This window comes from Syngnathus leptorhynchus, chromosome 8, assembly GCF_054491065.1.
Source record: "Syngnathus leptorhynchus isolate UIUO chromosome 8, UIUO_Slep, whole genome shotgun sequence".
Taxonomy (NCBI): domain Eukaryota; kingdom Metazoa; phylum Chordata; class Actinopteri; order Syngnathiformes; family Syngnathidae; genus Syngnathus; species Syngnathus leptorhynchus.
In genome coordinates, this window is record NC_141202.1 from 4,825,972 (window position 1) to 4,841,028 (window position 15,057).

General features: G+C 37.9%; 1 protein-coding gene across 3 annotated transcripts; it reads left to right on the top strand.

The window, feature by feature from the left end:
• Positions 1-10,623: 10,623 nt before the first annotated feature.
• Positions 10,624-14,876, top strand: fxyd5 (FXYD domain containing ion transport regulator 5). 3 transcript variants are annotated; one of them, XM_085917452.1, is made up of 10 exons: positions 10,624-10,717; positions 12,161-12,206; positions 12,709-12,750; positions 12,827-12,934; positions 13,005-13,058; positions 13,355-13,426; positions 13,743-13,772; positions 14,152-14,226; positions 14,302-14,347; positions 14,723-14,876. In XM_085917452.1, exons 1-10 carry the CDS (start codon positions 10,658-10,660, stop codon positions 14,763-14,765), a joined length of 576 nt encoding a protein of 191 aa, XP_085773578.1. In that variant the 5' UTR covers positions 10,624-10,657; the 3' UTR covers positions 14,766-14,876. The 3 variants fall into 3 exon arrangements, with proteins under 3 accessions (XP_085773578.1, XP_085773580.1, XP_085773577.1); XM_085917454.1 differs by lacking the exon at positions 12,709-12,750 and having other exon boundaries at positions 10,645-10,717; XM_085917451.1 differs by lacking the exons at positions 10,624-10,717; positions 12,161-12,206 and having other exon boundaries at positions 12,221-12,750.
• Positions 14,877-15,057: the final 181 nt, after the last annotated feature.

The following is a 15,057-nucleotide window of genomic DNA, read 5'->3' on the forward strand; positions in this document are numbered from 1 at the left end:
CAGTTTGAAAAAGAAAGTCAAGCAACTATAGTAAACCACTGATAACGTCAATCTGAAGTGGAGTTTAAATGAGCTTGCCAACAAGTGATTGTTTATTAATCGGAACTAATGTGAACGTAAGAGCTATTGTATTGGACTCTTTCTGCCCCCTAGTGGTCATAAATCACTGCATGCATATGAAAATGATCAAAGTCAATAGTCAGGGCGCGCATCAAACCAACGAATTATGCATGTCACGTATTTGACAGTAGAGGTTACATTTTCCCTTTGGTTCCCATTTGGCAGAATCCGAGAAGAAAAAAATCCGTCTGTGCAGCTTTGTCCGAATTTTATCAGCCTTTCGCAGCAACATTACAATAGTGTAGGAGGGCCACTAAGGCTACACAAGTGTGAAGTGAAGAGAATTGCTACTTCTGAGCATCAACGCTTACAGGAACTTATTCCATGCCTCTATCTCTACCTTATCACTCAGCTCACAGCACTTCTTCAGCCTCTTTCAGATAATGCTTCTCTGATATACTCTATATGTATGTCCAAGTTTATAGCCTCTAGATGCAAGTCGTCACGGTATCCCTGCAGCTGCACCACCTTTATCTGCGCACAACATTGGATATGTTTACTATAAAGCTCATAAACTATACTTCAGCGCTGGCTCTGTCTCAAAATTTTCTAGAAATATACATATTTAATCTCGTGAGTTTATGGTAGATTTGAAAGTCTATTTTATCATTTGAGAAGAGAGGGAGAGAATTTTTGTTGGTATCCAAATAAGACTGACCTCTTTGCTCTGGAATGTTATAAGTGGAGCTGATAGTGGAAATTATTTATTCAGTAAAGTGGGGTGCAGCCTGCAGCGAGAGAGGAGTCGACAGAGAATCATCATCCTCTTGTGTTGCTTCTCATCTCTCCCCCTCCTCCTAAAAAGCAACCCTCCATTTTTTTTCCCCCCATGCGCCAAATGTAATCCACTTTTTTTTTCTCCGCCTAGCCTGGCCTCGCTTCTTCTTATCTTTTTTTAAACAATGCTGATAATGATAAATGCTTCCATTGTTTTAGCTGGACAAATTATCCACTTTGTTGTGAGAAAGATGAACTATCCCTGCCTGTTTTTCCAAAACATTTCATCCAAAAAAAAAAGCTCTACCAAAAGCAACAGACTGATAAATAAATGAAGTCAGCTATTAAGTAATGCGAAGTGTTTGCTGTCAAAATAAAAAAAAAATCTTCTTTCAAAGCTATTTGAATGAACCGCGAGATAAAGACAAGAAGCTTTGCAGGCTGGCTGAGGAGTTTTGACCTTGATGATGTTGATGTCTCTCGGCTGATATCATTTCAGCATTTATTCATCATATCTCACACCATTAAAATACAGCACCACTTGAGAGTATTGATAAACGCCCGCCTGTCAACAATGCTTCACCCTCAACTCAGACATGTAAGAAAAAATGAAAGCAAACCACTTAATCCACCAAGACCCTTACCCTTAGAAAATCATTTTTCGCATAAATATGAAATTAAACAAATCATGACATGCTTAGCATACAAAACTACAAATACACTGTGATTAATCGACATCCTCCTTCTTCCTATTTTTCTCTCGGCGGGGGTACAAAATGACCACGATATATTGCCAACCGAGCACATAAAATTGAAAATAATAACGGAATCTGGGGGGTGTATTTTATAGAAGAAAAGAAGAGGAAATAAATACCTCATAAGTTTCTTCCACCTTCTATTTCTATTAGATCGCGTCAGCTGCTGTCTCGACATAACAGCTCTCAAAGAGAGATGGAAGGCCAATGGCCAAGAACAATCTTATATAGAGCAAATCTGTTGATCCAGACATGACAAATGTCATTATTGGGACTATTTTTGGGCCACACCACTCATTTTTGGCACCATCATGTTATTAGAGTCATATGAAAGTAAAGATCTTTCATCAAAATCAATTCCCATTTCAGATTCTCCTTTATCTTTCTTACCCACCAGGTCAACAGTAGTTTGCGCCAAAGATTACGTCGAACCATCAAAACAGGATGTGAGCTTGATTTTGGCTCCCTCTTATAATTAAAGAGAGGCTTAGCCATACCATTGGGACCAGTCGAGTCGTTTCCTGTAAGTGGACACATTTCCTCCCTGAACGATAGTCTTCACTGTGCCCAGTCTGCATCCACCAAAAAAAAAAAAAAAATCTCTGTCTCAATGCAGTGTCGACAGTCGCCACCACAGGTCAGTCGGGGATCACACAAATTCAACTTTGCTATTGAATTAAAATGTCATTATCCACAGTGAATTCATACCTAAGCTATTTATGGAGATAGATTGAACTTTTTATTTTTCTGAAGAGCACATAAGATGCCGAAGCCATACTAAATGATGACTAGCCCTCTAAAAGTAGGTAAATACTCTAAATGAAATGCCGTTAAAAGCTATCAAAGTCACAATTGAAGCCTTTTGTCCATAAATAATAGCTTCCACATTGGTCTGGTGGTTTAGTGGTTTGATTTGTTGCCAAGGCAACCATGCATCATCGAGTTTTATAAGCTTTTAACATGCTTGTTTTTTGTTTTGTTTTTTTTTTGCTTGACATTACGTATAGAATTAAGATTTAGAGTAGAGTGACTGACTGCATTGACGTGTTGGGCTGAGCTACTGCCTGATGGATGGATGGATGGATGGATGGATGGATGGATGGATGGATGGATGGATGGATGGATGGATGGATGGATGGATGGATGGAAATTTCTGTGGAGACAATTGTTACAAATAGGTATGAATAAAATGTTGCTCACAGGCATCTTTCTCTTGGGTTTTATCCGAATGACTTGCCATTGTTGTATATTTATGACATTGACTTAAAATACTGTAAAGTCGCACTTCCCGACTCAATTAAGTCCTTACCATCACTTTAAAGGCCGCTGGGAATTGATATTGGCGCAGCAGCTAACTAAATCATGTTAATGTATACAACTTCAAGGCCATGATTGTTTTTTGTTTTTTTTTCCTTGCGTGAGACGACGGGTTGTCATGGCGCCCAAACCTTTATTTGCCCCTCTTCTAGTCATTAATCAATCCAGGTAAATTGCGCTCTCACATCCCTTTGTTTACTCTGATGTCCTTGAGAATCCCTCGTTAGCTCTCGCTTCCTGGAGTTGATGGTTAATATTTGTCATCCATAATTGAGGAAAGCTATTTGAGCTTTTTTTTTTTTTTTTCGCTATCCTCAATATCCAATTTAAGGTCCATGTACTACGATGCTCTTCGTCTTCACTAGTAAGACAATTTAGTACACTGCAAGAATACCGGACTTGCTCTTTTTCCACTATTTGTGCCACAAATTGCATTTTTTTTCCTCATTACTGCTTTTTAGATGATTATTGTTATTTGCTATTGTTTAATCATTTAAAAAAAATTAAGGATTTTCAGCCCATATGAGCATCATCTTGCCGATGTTCAATTGTTTTCTCAGGTTGAGGTGTCAAACAAAGCGAGCAAAGAAAAAAAAAAAAAAAGAAGGTGATCTTTGTTGCTATGGATCCGGGCAGCTTTTCGTCCAATTACGGCACCTTCCTTCATGACTAAGCTCCCAATGCTCCAACCTAAAGCGGTGACTCAGAAGGATGATGCAATTGTCAACACACAACCTCACTATCCCTCTCATCTCTGCCAACTATCTTCATCTTCCCAGGGACACATTCATCCCTCAAAGCTGTCCCTTCTGTCTTGCTTACATATCTTTTATCTTATATTATAGCTTCATGTCCTTTCTTTCTCTCCCATTGCTTTCTGCTCATCCCCCCTCTTAACTTGTATTTTTCTTTGCTCTTACCTCACCCTGACCTTGCTGTTACATCGATCAAGTTCAGGTTTTGTGAGATGATGCTAGTCTTTTCAAGCTGTAATTTCCGAAACACTAAAACTTTCCCCACCTGTGCTTGCTGCCCCCCCCTCCCCTCCTAGGGCACTGAAAAGTCAGCATTTCGGATGGAAAGAAGTGCATCACTGCATTTGGATTGTTTACCATATATCCAAATATATGTGATAAAGTGCCATGGGACCATTTTTTGCTGGATCTTAAGACAGCACAAAGTTCCAAATATGTCAAAATATTTTTGTTAAGACATTTATGGATGGAGGAAAGACTTTTTAATTCAAATGTTCAGGGTCACGACTTGTGTGAAGATCTCCATAAAGGGCCAGTCATACAAGAGTGAGCCAACCTAATAAATGTGAGAAGATCAACGCCTCGTGGACCATGCATCATACGGGCCGGAACGTCAATGAGAAGAGCAGAAAGGAGAGGAAGTGGAAAGATGACAGGGGCAGGAGAAGGCAATTTAAAAAATATGCAGAGGTGCAGAAAGGGAGTAAACAGATGAGTGGATGAAAAAAAAATAGGTGTGGTGAGGGGTGACACTATCCTGCAGAGGAGAATCCATCTATACCTGGGGGGGAAATGGATAGCTAAACTAATGAAACCTTTAGTCGTTCACGCTGATGGAACACAGATCAATAACTCGCAGTTAGTATTCAAAACAAGCATCGATTCTTGAGGATTTATCATTTTCTACTTCCAATAAGCCCACAATGAATGTTTGTATATAGCTGAGGTAATATGTAGCAGCATTTTTCTTTGCGTAAAATAAAACCCAATAAGGCTATATTATTTATGTACAGTATATTATGCTATAAATAACAATGATGATGTCATAATTGGTCTTTGTGCCTTAGTTTAGAAGAAAAACAAATGACCAAATAATTGTGATATTATTAATATTTATTCTAATATATTATAATATTTATATTTATTATTTATATTTATAAATGATTGAATTGTATACAGTAAAAAGTATTGCTTTGTACGGTTTTTGTATATTCATTTAAAAAATAATCAAATACACTCTGATGTACACTCTGAGTTTGTTCTAAAAGCAGACAAACCTCCCACACTCCAAAATGACTTCAAATCTTAATGTGCTCTTGAAAAAAAAAAAAACGATAGTCCAACTATTGCGATTGCTATGTTTTGTGTCCTTTTCCTACACTTAATTAAAGTCTATTGAACTTACTGTTCAAGGTTTGCAAAAGGTGAATCAATAAAAACAAGGCATCCCCTGAGAGAGAGAGAAAGATAAAAAGCATCTTTGTATTTGTGTGTTACTTGGGAGAAAGCTTTCAGACACCTGGAATGGAGATTGAAAGAGGGTCACTTTGGGTCAGAGACATTGTGATGCTATCTCTTGCTTTTGTTTTGATTTCAGGAAAGCTCCTTTTATTATTACGCCACCGGAGACTACACGGTACCACTGAGGTCATATCCTGTGGAATGTATCAAACATTCCAGCCAATAAAACGCAATCCAATCTGAGACATTGTCAAATGACAGCTAATATCAAAAATTCCATTTTTACATGTTTTTCTTTCCACGATAGTATTCATTGAACATAACCTTTAGTTTTCAATCCACACTATATCTTGAATGTTTTGTACCACCTACAAATTTACAGTTTAGCAGGTCATATTCATATAACATGAAATAGGCTGTGTATGTACGATGTCAGCAGGTTAGTCAAAAAAGCAGCAAGATATTGTCTTTGAGATGCCAAGCCATTCAGTCTCAAATGAGAAGGTCAGACCGAACAAATAAAGCAAAATATTCAGGGGAGGTTGTGTACAAAAAAAATGTATTTCCATTATTTTCACTGTCAAAAGAGTAGAGTGCAGAATAATATAAAGTTATTCCATATTTTACCAGTAGGTAGAACATTTTATGACCAAGTCTTTATCTGGAACACTGCATGAATGCTTATGATGTGTTGAGTACAAAAGAGGAATGTCAATATGAGCGCTATTATATGTTCAAGTTCAATAAAGTGCTTTGAAATCCAATAATTAATTTTTTTGTTGCAAATCATTTTAGAAGTATATTACATTTTTGGAGTTCACCAACCTTTTTAAAGAGCCATTCATCCTATTTTCTATAGCGCTTTATCTGATTCTGTCTTGGCTCAACTGGAGCCTGTCGCAGCTTTTTATTTTTGACATCTTAGTATTATGCTCATGAAAATGATTAATCAGTGTTATGATTGTTAATAATTGTACCTCCACGATTTGATGCAAAATAATTATTTCTTAATGTGTTTTTTTTCACCACTAAATAAATGGACTCAAATTAAAAGTTGGATTTTCCTCTTATAAAAATACTCTATATTATTCAAATTCACATTTTGCCCAAATAAATTCAGGTAAGGATCCATCTCACTGAGCTCCTGACAGTGATAAGCATTTTTTGATATATTTTAAACAAGACGGCACTGTAAAAAGCTGCAATGAGGGATATATTTGCAATAACACTAATTCTGCTAACACTAATTCCGCTAATACTAAATCTGTCGGAACTGAATCGATTAAATCGAAATACTTCAGCTTCTGATCTTCCATACAATACATGTGCACTTTGCTTCACCTTACGCTGTCCAACATTTCATATTAAAATCATCATCTTTTATTCATTGACAATGTAACAAGGGAAAGGCGGCGAGTGGAGCAATTTTGTGGAACAGAAATGTCAGATCAGTAGCCGGCATAGAACTTACATTTTTCCACAAGGTTGAGAAAACCTTCCAACCGCAATAATCATCAGAGCAGCACATACACATCCCACACAAATTCATCTACCTTGAATAAAAAAAAAAAGTAAAGGTCATGGAACACATAATATAATCCCTCTCTATTCAAGCTAAAGTATCATTCAAAGTGTCTCTCAATCAAACAAAGTAAACCGTGTGGCTCCTGGCACCAATTTTATTTTGTCGTCTTAATGTTGTTAAAACAGCCAATTAAGAGAGATGCTCTTTTTGATGGTAGGTTTACTACTTTGAATGTGTCTATTTTGTGTACATTTGGACTTTGTTCAGATCAATTTTTTTTTGTAATTACTAATGGCTAATGGCTTTCACATTTTCAGAAAGAGTTATTTTAATGTGGTTTTGTTTCGATCTGCTTCACTTTGTGTCCTTGGTAACCCACACACAGGTACAATGATTTTTGGATCCGGCCCTCAGCTTTTATGGCTTCTAAACACAACTTAAGGGAAAGTGGAATCGCATGTTCGACGTAAACAAATATTTTAAATATAAAATACATTCCTGATTCATTTAAAATATATGTATCCATTATGGTAAGCATTCTCAAGTAGTCATTAAATACTTGTGAGACCCATTTTCATTCAACTAAATTTATTTATTTTTTTATAGAAAATATAACCTTCAAAAAATAAATAAAGAATATATCTACCATGTAATTAAAAACAGAGATACAAAGTCAAATTAAATATTAAAATTGCACACTATAAGTAGCAATGTCAGCAATGAACACAAATTGATGTATGCCAATTAATTAAATACCAATTAATGAAATACCATGATAGCGCCAAATGAAGGTCAATTGGATTCAGTCTTTCGTTTCTACAGAATCTCTATATTTACTTCAAAACTGAAGAAAAAAAAATTATAAACCTACATATTCATTGTTGCCATTCATACAGGAGAAGGATGTGACAGCATTCATTCCTCTGGAGCAGTTCTGAATTAATATGTATCAAACAAAGCAGAAACATACATTTAATAAACCACATCATGCCCACTAGAGATGCTGAATTAATTTGTCGCCATCTGTGCAGATCACTACAGATGCTTTTAGTAGTTGTTCAGGTTTTACTTTGACTAACCAAAAAGATGATGGAAAAATGTCAAATGAAGATGATAGACTGCTGGAAAGGCAGTTTCATAGAAGAAAATATCAGTATATACCGTTATATCTGGAATACGCTCAAACAGTCGAGCAAACAGTGACGCGTGTCACTTTGTATTTGTGTCTCTTTTTTTTTTGTTTGGGTCCCTTTTGCTGTGCACAATACACAGAACAAGAGCGTTGAGGCTCACATTTGTCTGCACAGGGCCATTATATTTTAGCCTCTAGCTTCAGCTTTTCCCCTCTAGCGCGATTCGTCACATCAGTCACATGAGCAAAACACATGCAGACAGCTAGAACGCTATGCTGGATAGGAAAACATGTTTGTTTGTTTTTTATTTGCTCACATTTCACATTATGCTTCTTCTGGGGAGTCTTTTTCTTTCCATTACTGTTAAACTGTTTTTCTTTCTTTCTTTATCTATTTATTTCATTTTATATTATCCATTCATTTCCTGAACCGCTTAGTCCCCACGGGGGTCGCGGGTGTGCTGGAGCCTATCCCAGACGTCATCAGGCAGCAGGCAGGGGACACCCTGAACCGGTTGCCAGCCAATCGCAGGGCACAGAGAAAAACAACCATTCGCACTCGCACTCACACCTAGGAACAATTTGGAGTGCCCAATCGGCCTACCAAGCATGTTTTTGGGATGTGGGAGGAAACCGGGGTGCCCGAAGAAAACCCACGCGGGCCCGGGGAGAACATGCAAACTCCATACAGGGAGGGCCAGAGGTGGAATCAAACCCGCACCCTCCTAACTGTGAGGCGGACGTGCTAGCCAGTGCTCCACCGAGCCGCCCTATATTATATTATATTATATTATATTATATTATATTATATTATATTATATTATATCCAAGTCTCTACTGATAGGGGGTCACATGCCAACTTAAAGATAAGTCTCCCAGTTTCCTCCAGATATATTTCCTCTATTAGGCTCACTGTTCTCCATCGTGAGCTGTCAACACACATTTGACTCGTTACTGAACGTTTGCTTACGTTCAAGCCATTAGGCGCGTTGTGAAATCTAGATGCATCATCAGCAATAGTCATGTGCTAAACTGAAGGCTTGACAGCTCAATACTGTCTACTTTTCATTCATGTTGCCTTGTGAAGAATCTCCAGGGAGCTTGAACATACATGCCCCAAGAGCACACAATTAAGAAGAAAATAAAGAGGAACAAATACTTGGCTTGGCTTCCAGCCTGTTTTCACATCCTTCCTAATGTTTTCCTGGCTGCTATTCTGAACAAACAAATCCAAGCAGAGAGTAAAAATGTTACAATTGCTATACAAGGCAGTGCCTCAAATTCCTAATGCATTGATGGCGGCACAGGTAAATATTAAACATTGACAAAGACATTCCTCAATTCACTCCCTTGTCTTTATGACAGGAATCGGCAGATTTTAAAAATGTCTTCAAGATGAACCCAACAAGTTACGGTGTCCACCCTTTATGATTCAGTCTCACGCTAACGAGAAAGGCCAGTCTCATTTGTGGAATATAAAAATATGTTGTGCCATATGCCCGTAACCTCCGGCATTTTAGTGGGATACAACATGGCTGTTTCTGAACTTCCTATGATGATGATAATGATGAATATATGTAAATATAATGTAGAACTGCTTCAGAAACCTAACGACCCTGAAAAATAACAAGATATGCTTTGCATTTTTATTACAGCAATAACGCTACATTCATATCCATATTTTGCCTGAAGCCACGAGGTTAACATTTGTTGCCAAATCCAGATTTTATCTCTTTTGGTTGTTCTCATTAACCTCGCGTTAACTGTATGCCTACAACGTGAAACAAGACACAAAGTTTCAATTTTGTTTTGCATTATTTGTAAATGTTTCTTTTCATTTATGTAAACAAATAAGCTCAAACACTAAATTACTCCACAGTAAAACAAAGTGTTATTGTGAAAGTCTTACATGATTAGTAAAAAGAATAATAATGACTTTAACTTTTGTCTTTGTGATTGTAGAAGGTGGGCGTTGACAAAAGTGAAACAGTCACCATTAATGATTAAACTGATAAAGTTATTTTCAGCAGGAGGGGGAGGTCAAGCATACACCATAAATTAATTCTGACGCAGAAAGTTCTGGTGATATTAAATAAAGTGATGAGTCTAAATCACTGACCTGACATATGCTCAGCGTGAGTTGTTAATTTATGCAAAAGAACAAGCTGAGTTACAAGCGGAAGGGCAGAAACTCCTCTGCACATGTGGATGAATTGCAGGCTTTGTCTAATCTTGTGTAATACACACAAACACACACACACAGACACACACGCACACAGACACACATACACACTGCATGATTATTTGTCCATTATTATGGGAAGGTATGACTGAAAGGAAATTAGCTGATAATGTATTTCCAATGTGTTTATATTTCATACAGAGCCTGTGTCAACTTTAAGCGGTCTACAAAAGCAAATAAAATTTCTTGATAAATGTTCAAAATAATTTCAAACTCTTTTCAAATAAATAGTTTATTTTTTTAATTATTTTCAAATAATATCAAATTAAATCACATTTTATTTGTAAATAATTTTCATAGGTAAAAATGAAAACGTTTTAATTTTTGTTCTGTAAAATAGACACGTTACTGTTATTCATGTTCCTATTGGCTTTTTTTCTAAATAAAATGTATCACCGACATGGACCATGAATGCATAAATATTTCGGATTGTGCTTGAACAATGATCTGTGTTGCTGAGAGCGCTGTGAGTGAGGGAGAGTGGGAGACAAAGGATTTTTAGTGAGGGGGGGAGTGAACTGATGACAGAGTTGACATGTCTGGATGAGGAAGTAGTGACAGCGAATACGCGGGTGTGGTCGCTAGGCCGTTACCTCCTCAGCCTCTCCGAATGAGGAAGAGAAAGCCTCATACATGATGGCGGTGAACAGGATGAAGCTTTGGCGCGGGCTGTCTCATACAATGGACACAAAGGTAGGCACGTTAGCCTCCGATGGATTATTCCAAAGGCCTATTTGGGTTAAGGGCGATTGATGGCGGCTGACAGACAGAGGCAGACGGAGATGTGACAAACTGGCGGGTCACGAGGGGGTGGGTAGAAGTCTTTAAGGCCCTGAGGGGAACAGGCCTCGGCTTTGACATATGCTATGCAGAGAGATGAAGATTGGCATGACCTGCTAATGTGAGCTGTCACAGCTCATGGCAGCCTCGATGCTCACCTGTCACACTCGTCCAAGCCTGGAGGACGAGCTGCCACCAGGATAGGTCAAAATTTCAAGGAGGGGGATGAAAAATAGGGGAATAAACTTCCTAATTTTTACCTCCTCTTGAGTCTACATACACACTGGAAAAAAAAAAAATGCTGTAGTGGTTTTCGGTCATTTACAGGAGGATGGAGGAATCGATATTCTAAGTCAGCGGTAAAGGATTTCCACTATCTTACAAGCAAAATGTTGACACCTTGTCCAATTCCACATTTTAATTGGCGACAGGTCCACACTTGAAACACGTGTTGAAGTTTGATCGATATAAACTCGTGTGGGAGGATTGTGAACGCAATTGACTGCCTATAAAGTTATTGTTTTGTTTTTTTCTGGAGGGAAAATGAAAAGTCTTTGCCATAATGTGGGCATCTTTAAAAACGATGACATTTAAAGTAAAGAGTAGTGTGGGGGATGTTGCTTCAAAGAGGAAGGAGAGATGCCAAATGTGGTGTCGACCGCAATGCAAACTTCCTGTTTGCATTATCAAATAAGCCTCCATGGTTTGAATGCTCCCATTTTTCATATCCAAGCTCTATTTTACCTGCTGTGTACATATTATACGCACAATACCTTGTCTATAATTCATTGCTTTTGTTTTGCTTCGGTTTGTCATGTCGTAACCACGGCAACCATCAATGACAAGTTAGTTGAGTACATATCACGAGGCTTTAAGTATTTTAAAAATACGACAGGGTGATATTGACACCCAACTGTCAATAGCACAATTGTAGAAAATCACAAATATTGTACAACACAGTAACTGACTAAATATTCCTGTAAGAAATAATTAAAAGAGGAAGAATTTGTTGAGCTGTCAAACTGTCATCATTATAAACCTTTTTTTTTTTAGCTGTCCAGACAATGTTTGAAGGAACACTTTCACATTACCAACTGTCATGTGTAAAAATACGTTAAGGTCTCACGCTGTTACTCTTGTGCCTCACATTTTAAAATTCGAAACTAATATAAGTTAGCAACTCAGAACACAAACTTTAAAAGGCTTCTCCTACCGAAAAGGCAAAACTCACAAAATATCGAGTTAAGCTAACAGGTAACCGAATCGACTGCTCGCTAAAGTTCTCCGACATAAAGTGAAGGGTGACCGGGTAGTGTGGTATTTGTTTATTAAAAATATGTTATTTTATTTTTTTAGATTTACTCGGCTTTTCTGGTCTGCCTGCTGTCAGCATTGTCAAATGGTAAGTGACACAACTGTCTAAATTTGAAATGTTACCAGGATGTGGTTGATATGGTTCACATTTTCCTCTCGCTAAGACAGCAGGAAAGTGTGATTTTGGAGATATATTAAACTAAGATAGTCACAGATCACGGAAAGTTTTTCAGCTCAAGAAAGTTTTGAAAAGAGAGTAGGTGATAATCAGAAGGTACTGGGAACCTGAGAGGGTAAACAAGGGCCTTCCTGTGCTTTGATTGGCCCACAACAATCCATCTACGTGGTCACCGGAACTTTCATGAGAGCCACGTCACTAGACCCCGCTCACAAGACTATTATTTTGACATACTATGAGGCCTGTCCGTTGGGCATGGCCAGACTCATTGTCACGTGGATGCCAGGGTAACAGATGACAACATTGTGTGAAGCAGTCACAGTACTGTGCTTTGTTCTCCTTGTAAATTCCACTACAACTGGAGCTTGTTATCAAACAACGACCACTATGATTACATGTCTTGTCTACTCAGTGTCAAAGGCTATCACAGTTGAACCTTTCGTGTCAACACCTGGTATGTTGACTTATACCTCCCATCATTTCATCTATTAGTGGCATTGTGATTTAATGTAACAAACTTGGTGTAACAGGAGAAGGACTGGAACTCATGAGTACTGCTGACCCTTTAAACCACAGTATCATCACCATCAATCCAGTTAACATCAGCACTACCAAACCGGAAGCTAGCACACTGACAGGTATGAGATATTTGAAGTTCAGAAACATCCATACGTCCATCCTGATGTGATTTATCGTGAATCTTTGCAGTTTCCAGTGAGGGTACAACAGAACGCCCAACAGAACATCTGACATCCACAACAGGTAATGGTCTCCACCCTGGAGGTTGACGGTGTGTTTGGAGCACCCAGCTGATAGAGCCATTGATTTTTGTCTTAAATATAGTAGGTTGGGAGAAGGGGACATGTAAAATGAATCATGAGGTCATTCAGGGACCTAGGGATGAAACCAGACATCGAGTAATTTGGAAAAAATGGGTTTAGAAAAATGCATTTATTATAACAAGCGAAGAATTCATATACTATATATATATATATATATATATATATATATATATATATATATATATATATATGTGTTTTTTTTCCCCCACTTGACAGCCACAGTAACAGCCTCCCCAGCCACAACGACGAAAACCACCAAAAACGAAACCCATCAAGATCCTGCCTGGGGTAACCAAACATTTTCTTACTCCATCGTCACATTAAACGCCCCGGGCGTCTACAGTTTTATTGTTATCTCATGGCAGGCTGACAATGTCACCATTCCCAGCCTAGCTGACAAAACTCACGGAAGACTAGAGGAACAGAGCACCTCGCTTTCTGTCTTGCCAACAGATTAATGTTCAATTGTACCTTTTGAGAGAGGAGAGATGTTTGTGATACATTGTCGTCTATGTGTCAGCCGGGCTGCGAGACGTGACACCTATCCAGATTGTGTTTTTCCCCGCTTCCTGCCTTTCAACATATTTCTCTACTTTTGTTGTAGATTCAGTTTGGGATGAAGCGTTCACATATGGTAAGGATTCATTAATCCCACTCTCCTTTTTTCTCAAGGTACTCTGGCTTCCTCAAACTTTCCCAAATGTTCAGTTCACTAAAGACTCTAATTTGACACTTGTTTCTCTAAATGTGCCCTACAATTGTCCTTTATAGCCCCGCAAACTCAAAACTTAAACGCCCCTTCAAATTTGAAGGCAAATGTCTGACGAAACCGTGGTGTTTAATCAGCTACCTGATCGGAAAGAATCAAAATTGTGGGCCTTTTTTTTTTTTTTTTTATATATAAACAGGCGTAAAAATGGGAGTCTTGTCACAATAGAGAAATATATCAAGAATTACAGAGCTTTTTGTTTTATGTTGAATCTTACGTTATCATTTACTTGTGCTATTTTTAGATTACTGGTCCCTGCAAATGACTGGACTGTGCATCGGCGCAGTTCTTTTCCTGACTGGCCTCATGGTCTTGGGCTGTAAGACAATATTGATATGTCATTTCTTCAAATTGCTATGATTAATTTCAACATCCTCCTCACTCTTTCGTGTAGGTGATAAAATCTGTCGGTTTCCCAAGTGTCGCAAAAGGTCATCCAAGTAAGGACTATATTTATTTCTTTACTGAGAAAACAATGCATTAATAAACTGTGTATTCTGAGTGGTTTGAGAAGATGCAAAATGTATTATTTTGGTTTTTGCCGTAAAATAAAATCAAGTTCCAATACGCAGGAGGGTTAGCCAGGCTGAGTAATTCATATTACACTACTGGATGACATACGACACACAATCAATCACTTGAATCGATAGTCCAAGAGAATGCTGACTAAGATGTTTGCGATGATTAAATGATCCAAATCATAAGAATCTTTACTACCCCCCAAAAAAAAAATTACAAGAGTTATTTTGCTTTCAGAGACATAGGCATTGTGATTGCTAAGATAATTATCTTATGTGTTTTTTTTTTTTTTCCAGGTCTTATAGAGTGGAGCAAAGAAACGGAGAGACATTCTCATAATAGCCAGTGACGACTTGAACGAGGTCTTACGTGTCAAACGGACAAAGCATAAAAGTGGTACTGAATTTGTTGAATATTTCTTGCTCAACCAATAAAATGACTTATTTCTATTCAGCCGTATTCAGTCACATATGACACTCAATTTTCTACAAAGCGTTTCAATTCCATCAGCATGTAAAACTTTAACTTTTTGAACCTGACAGCTTCACGGTGTTTCGTAAAAGGGGACTGAATCGCTTGGCGGTTCGACGCTAATGAATAACCAACCTGAACGACGAGGACCTTATCTTTG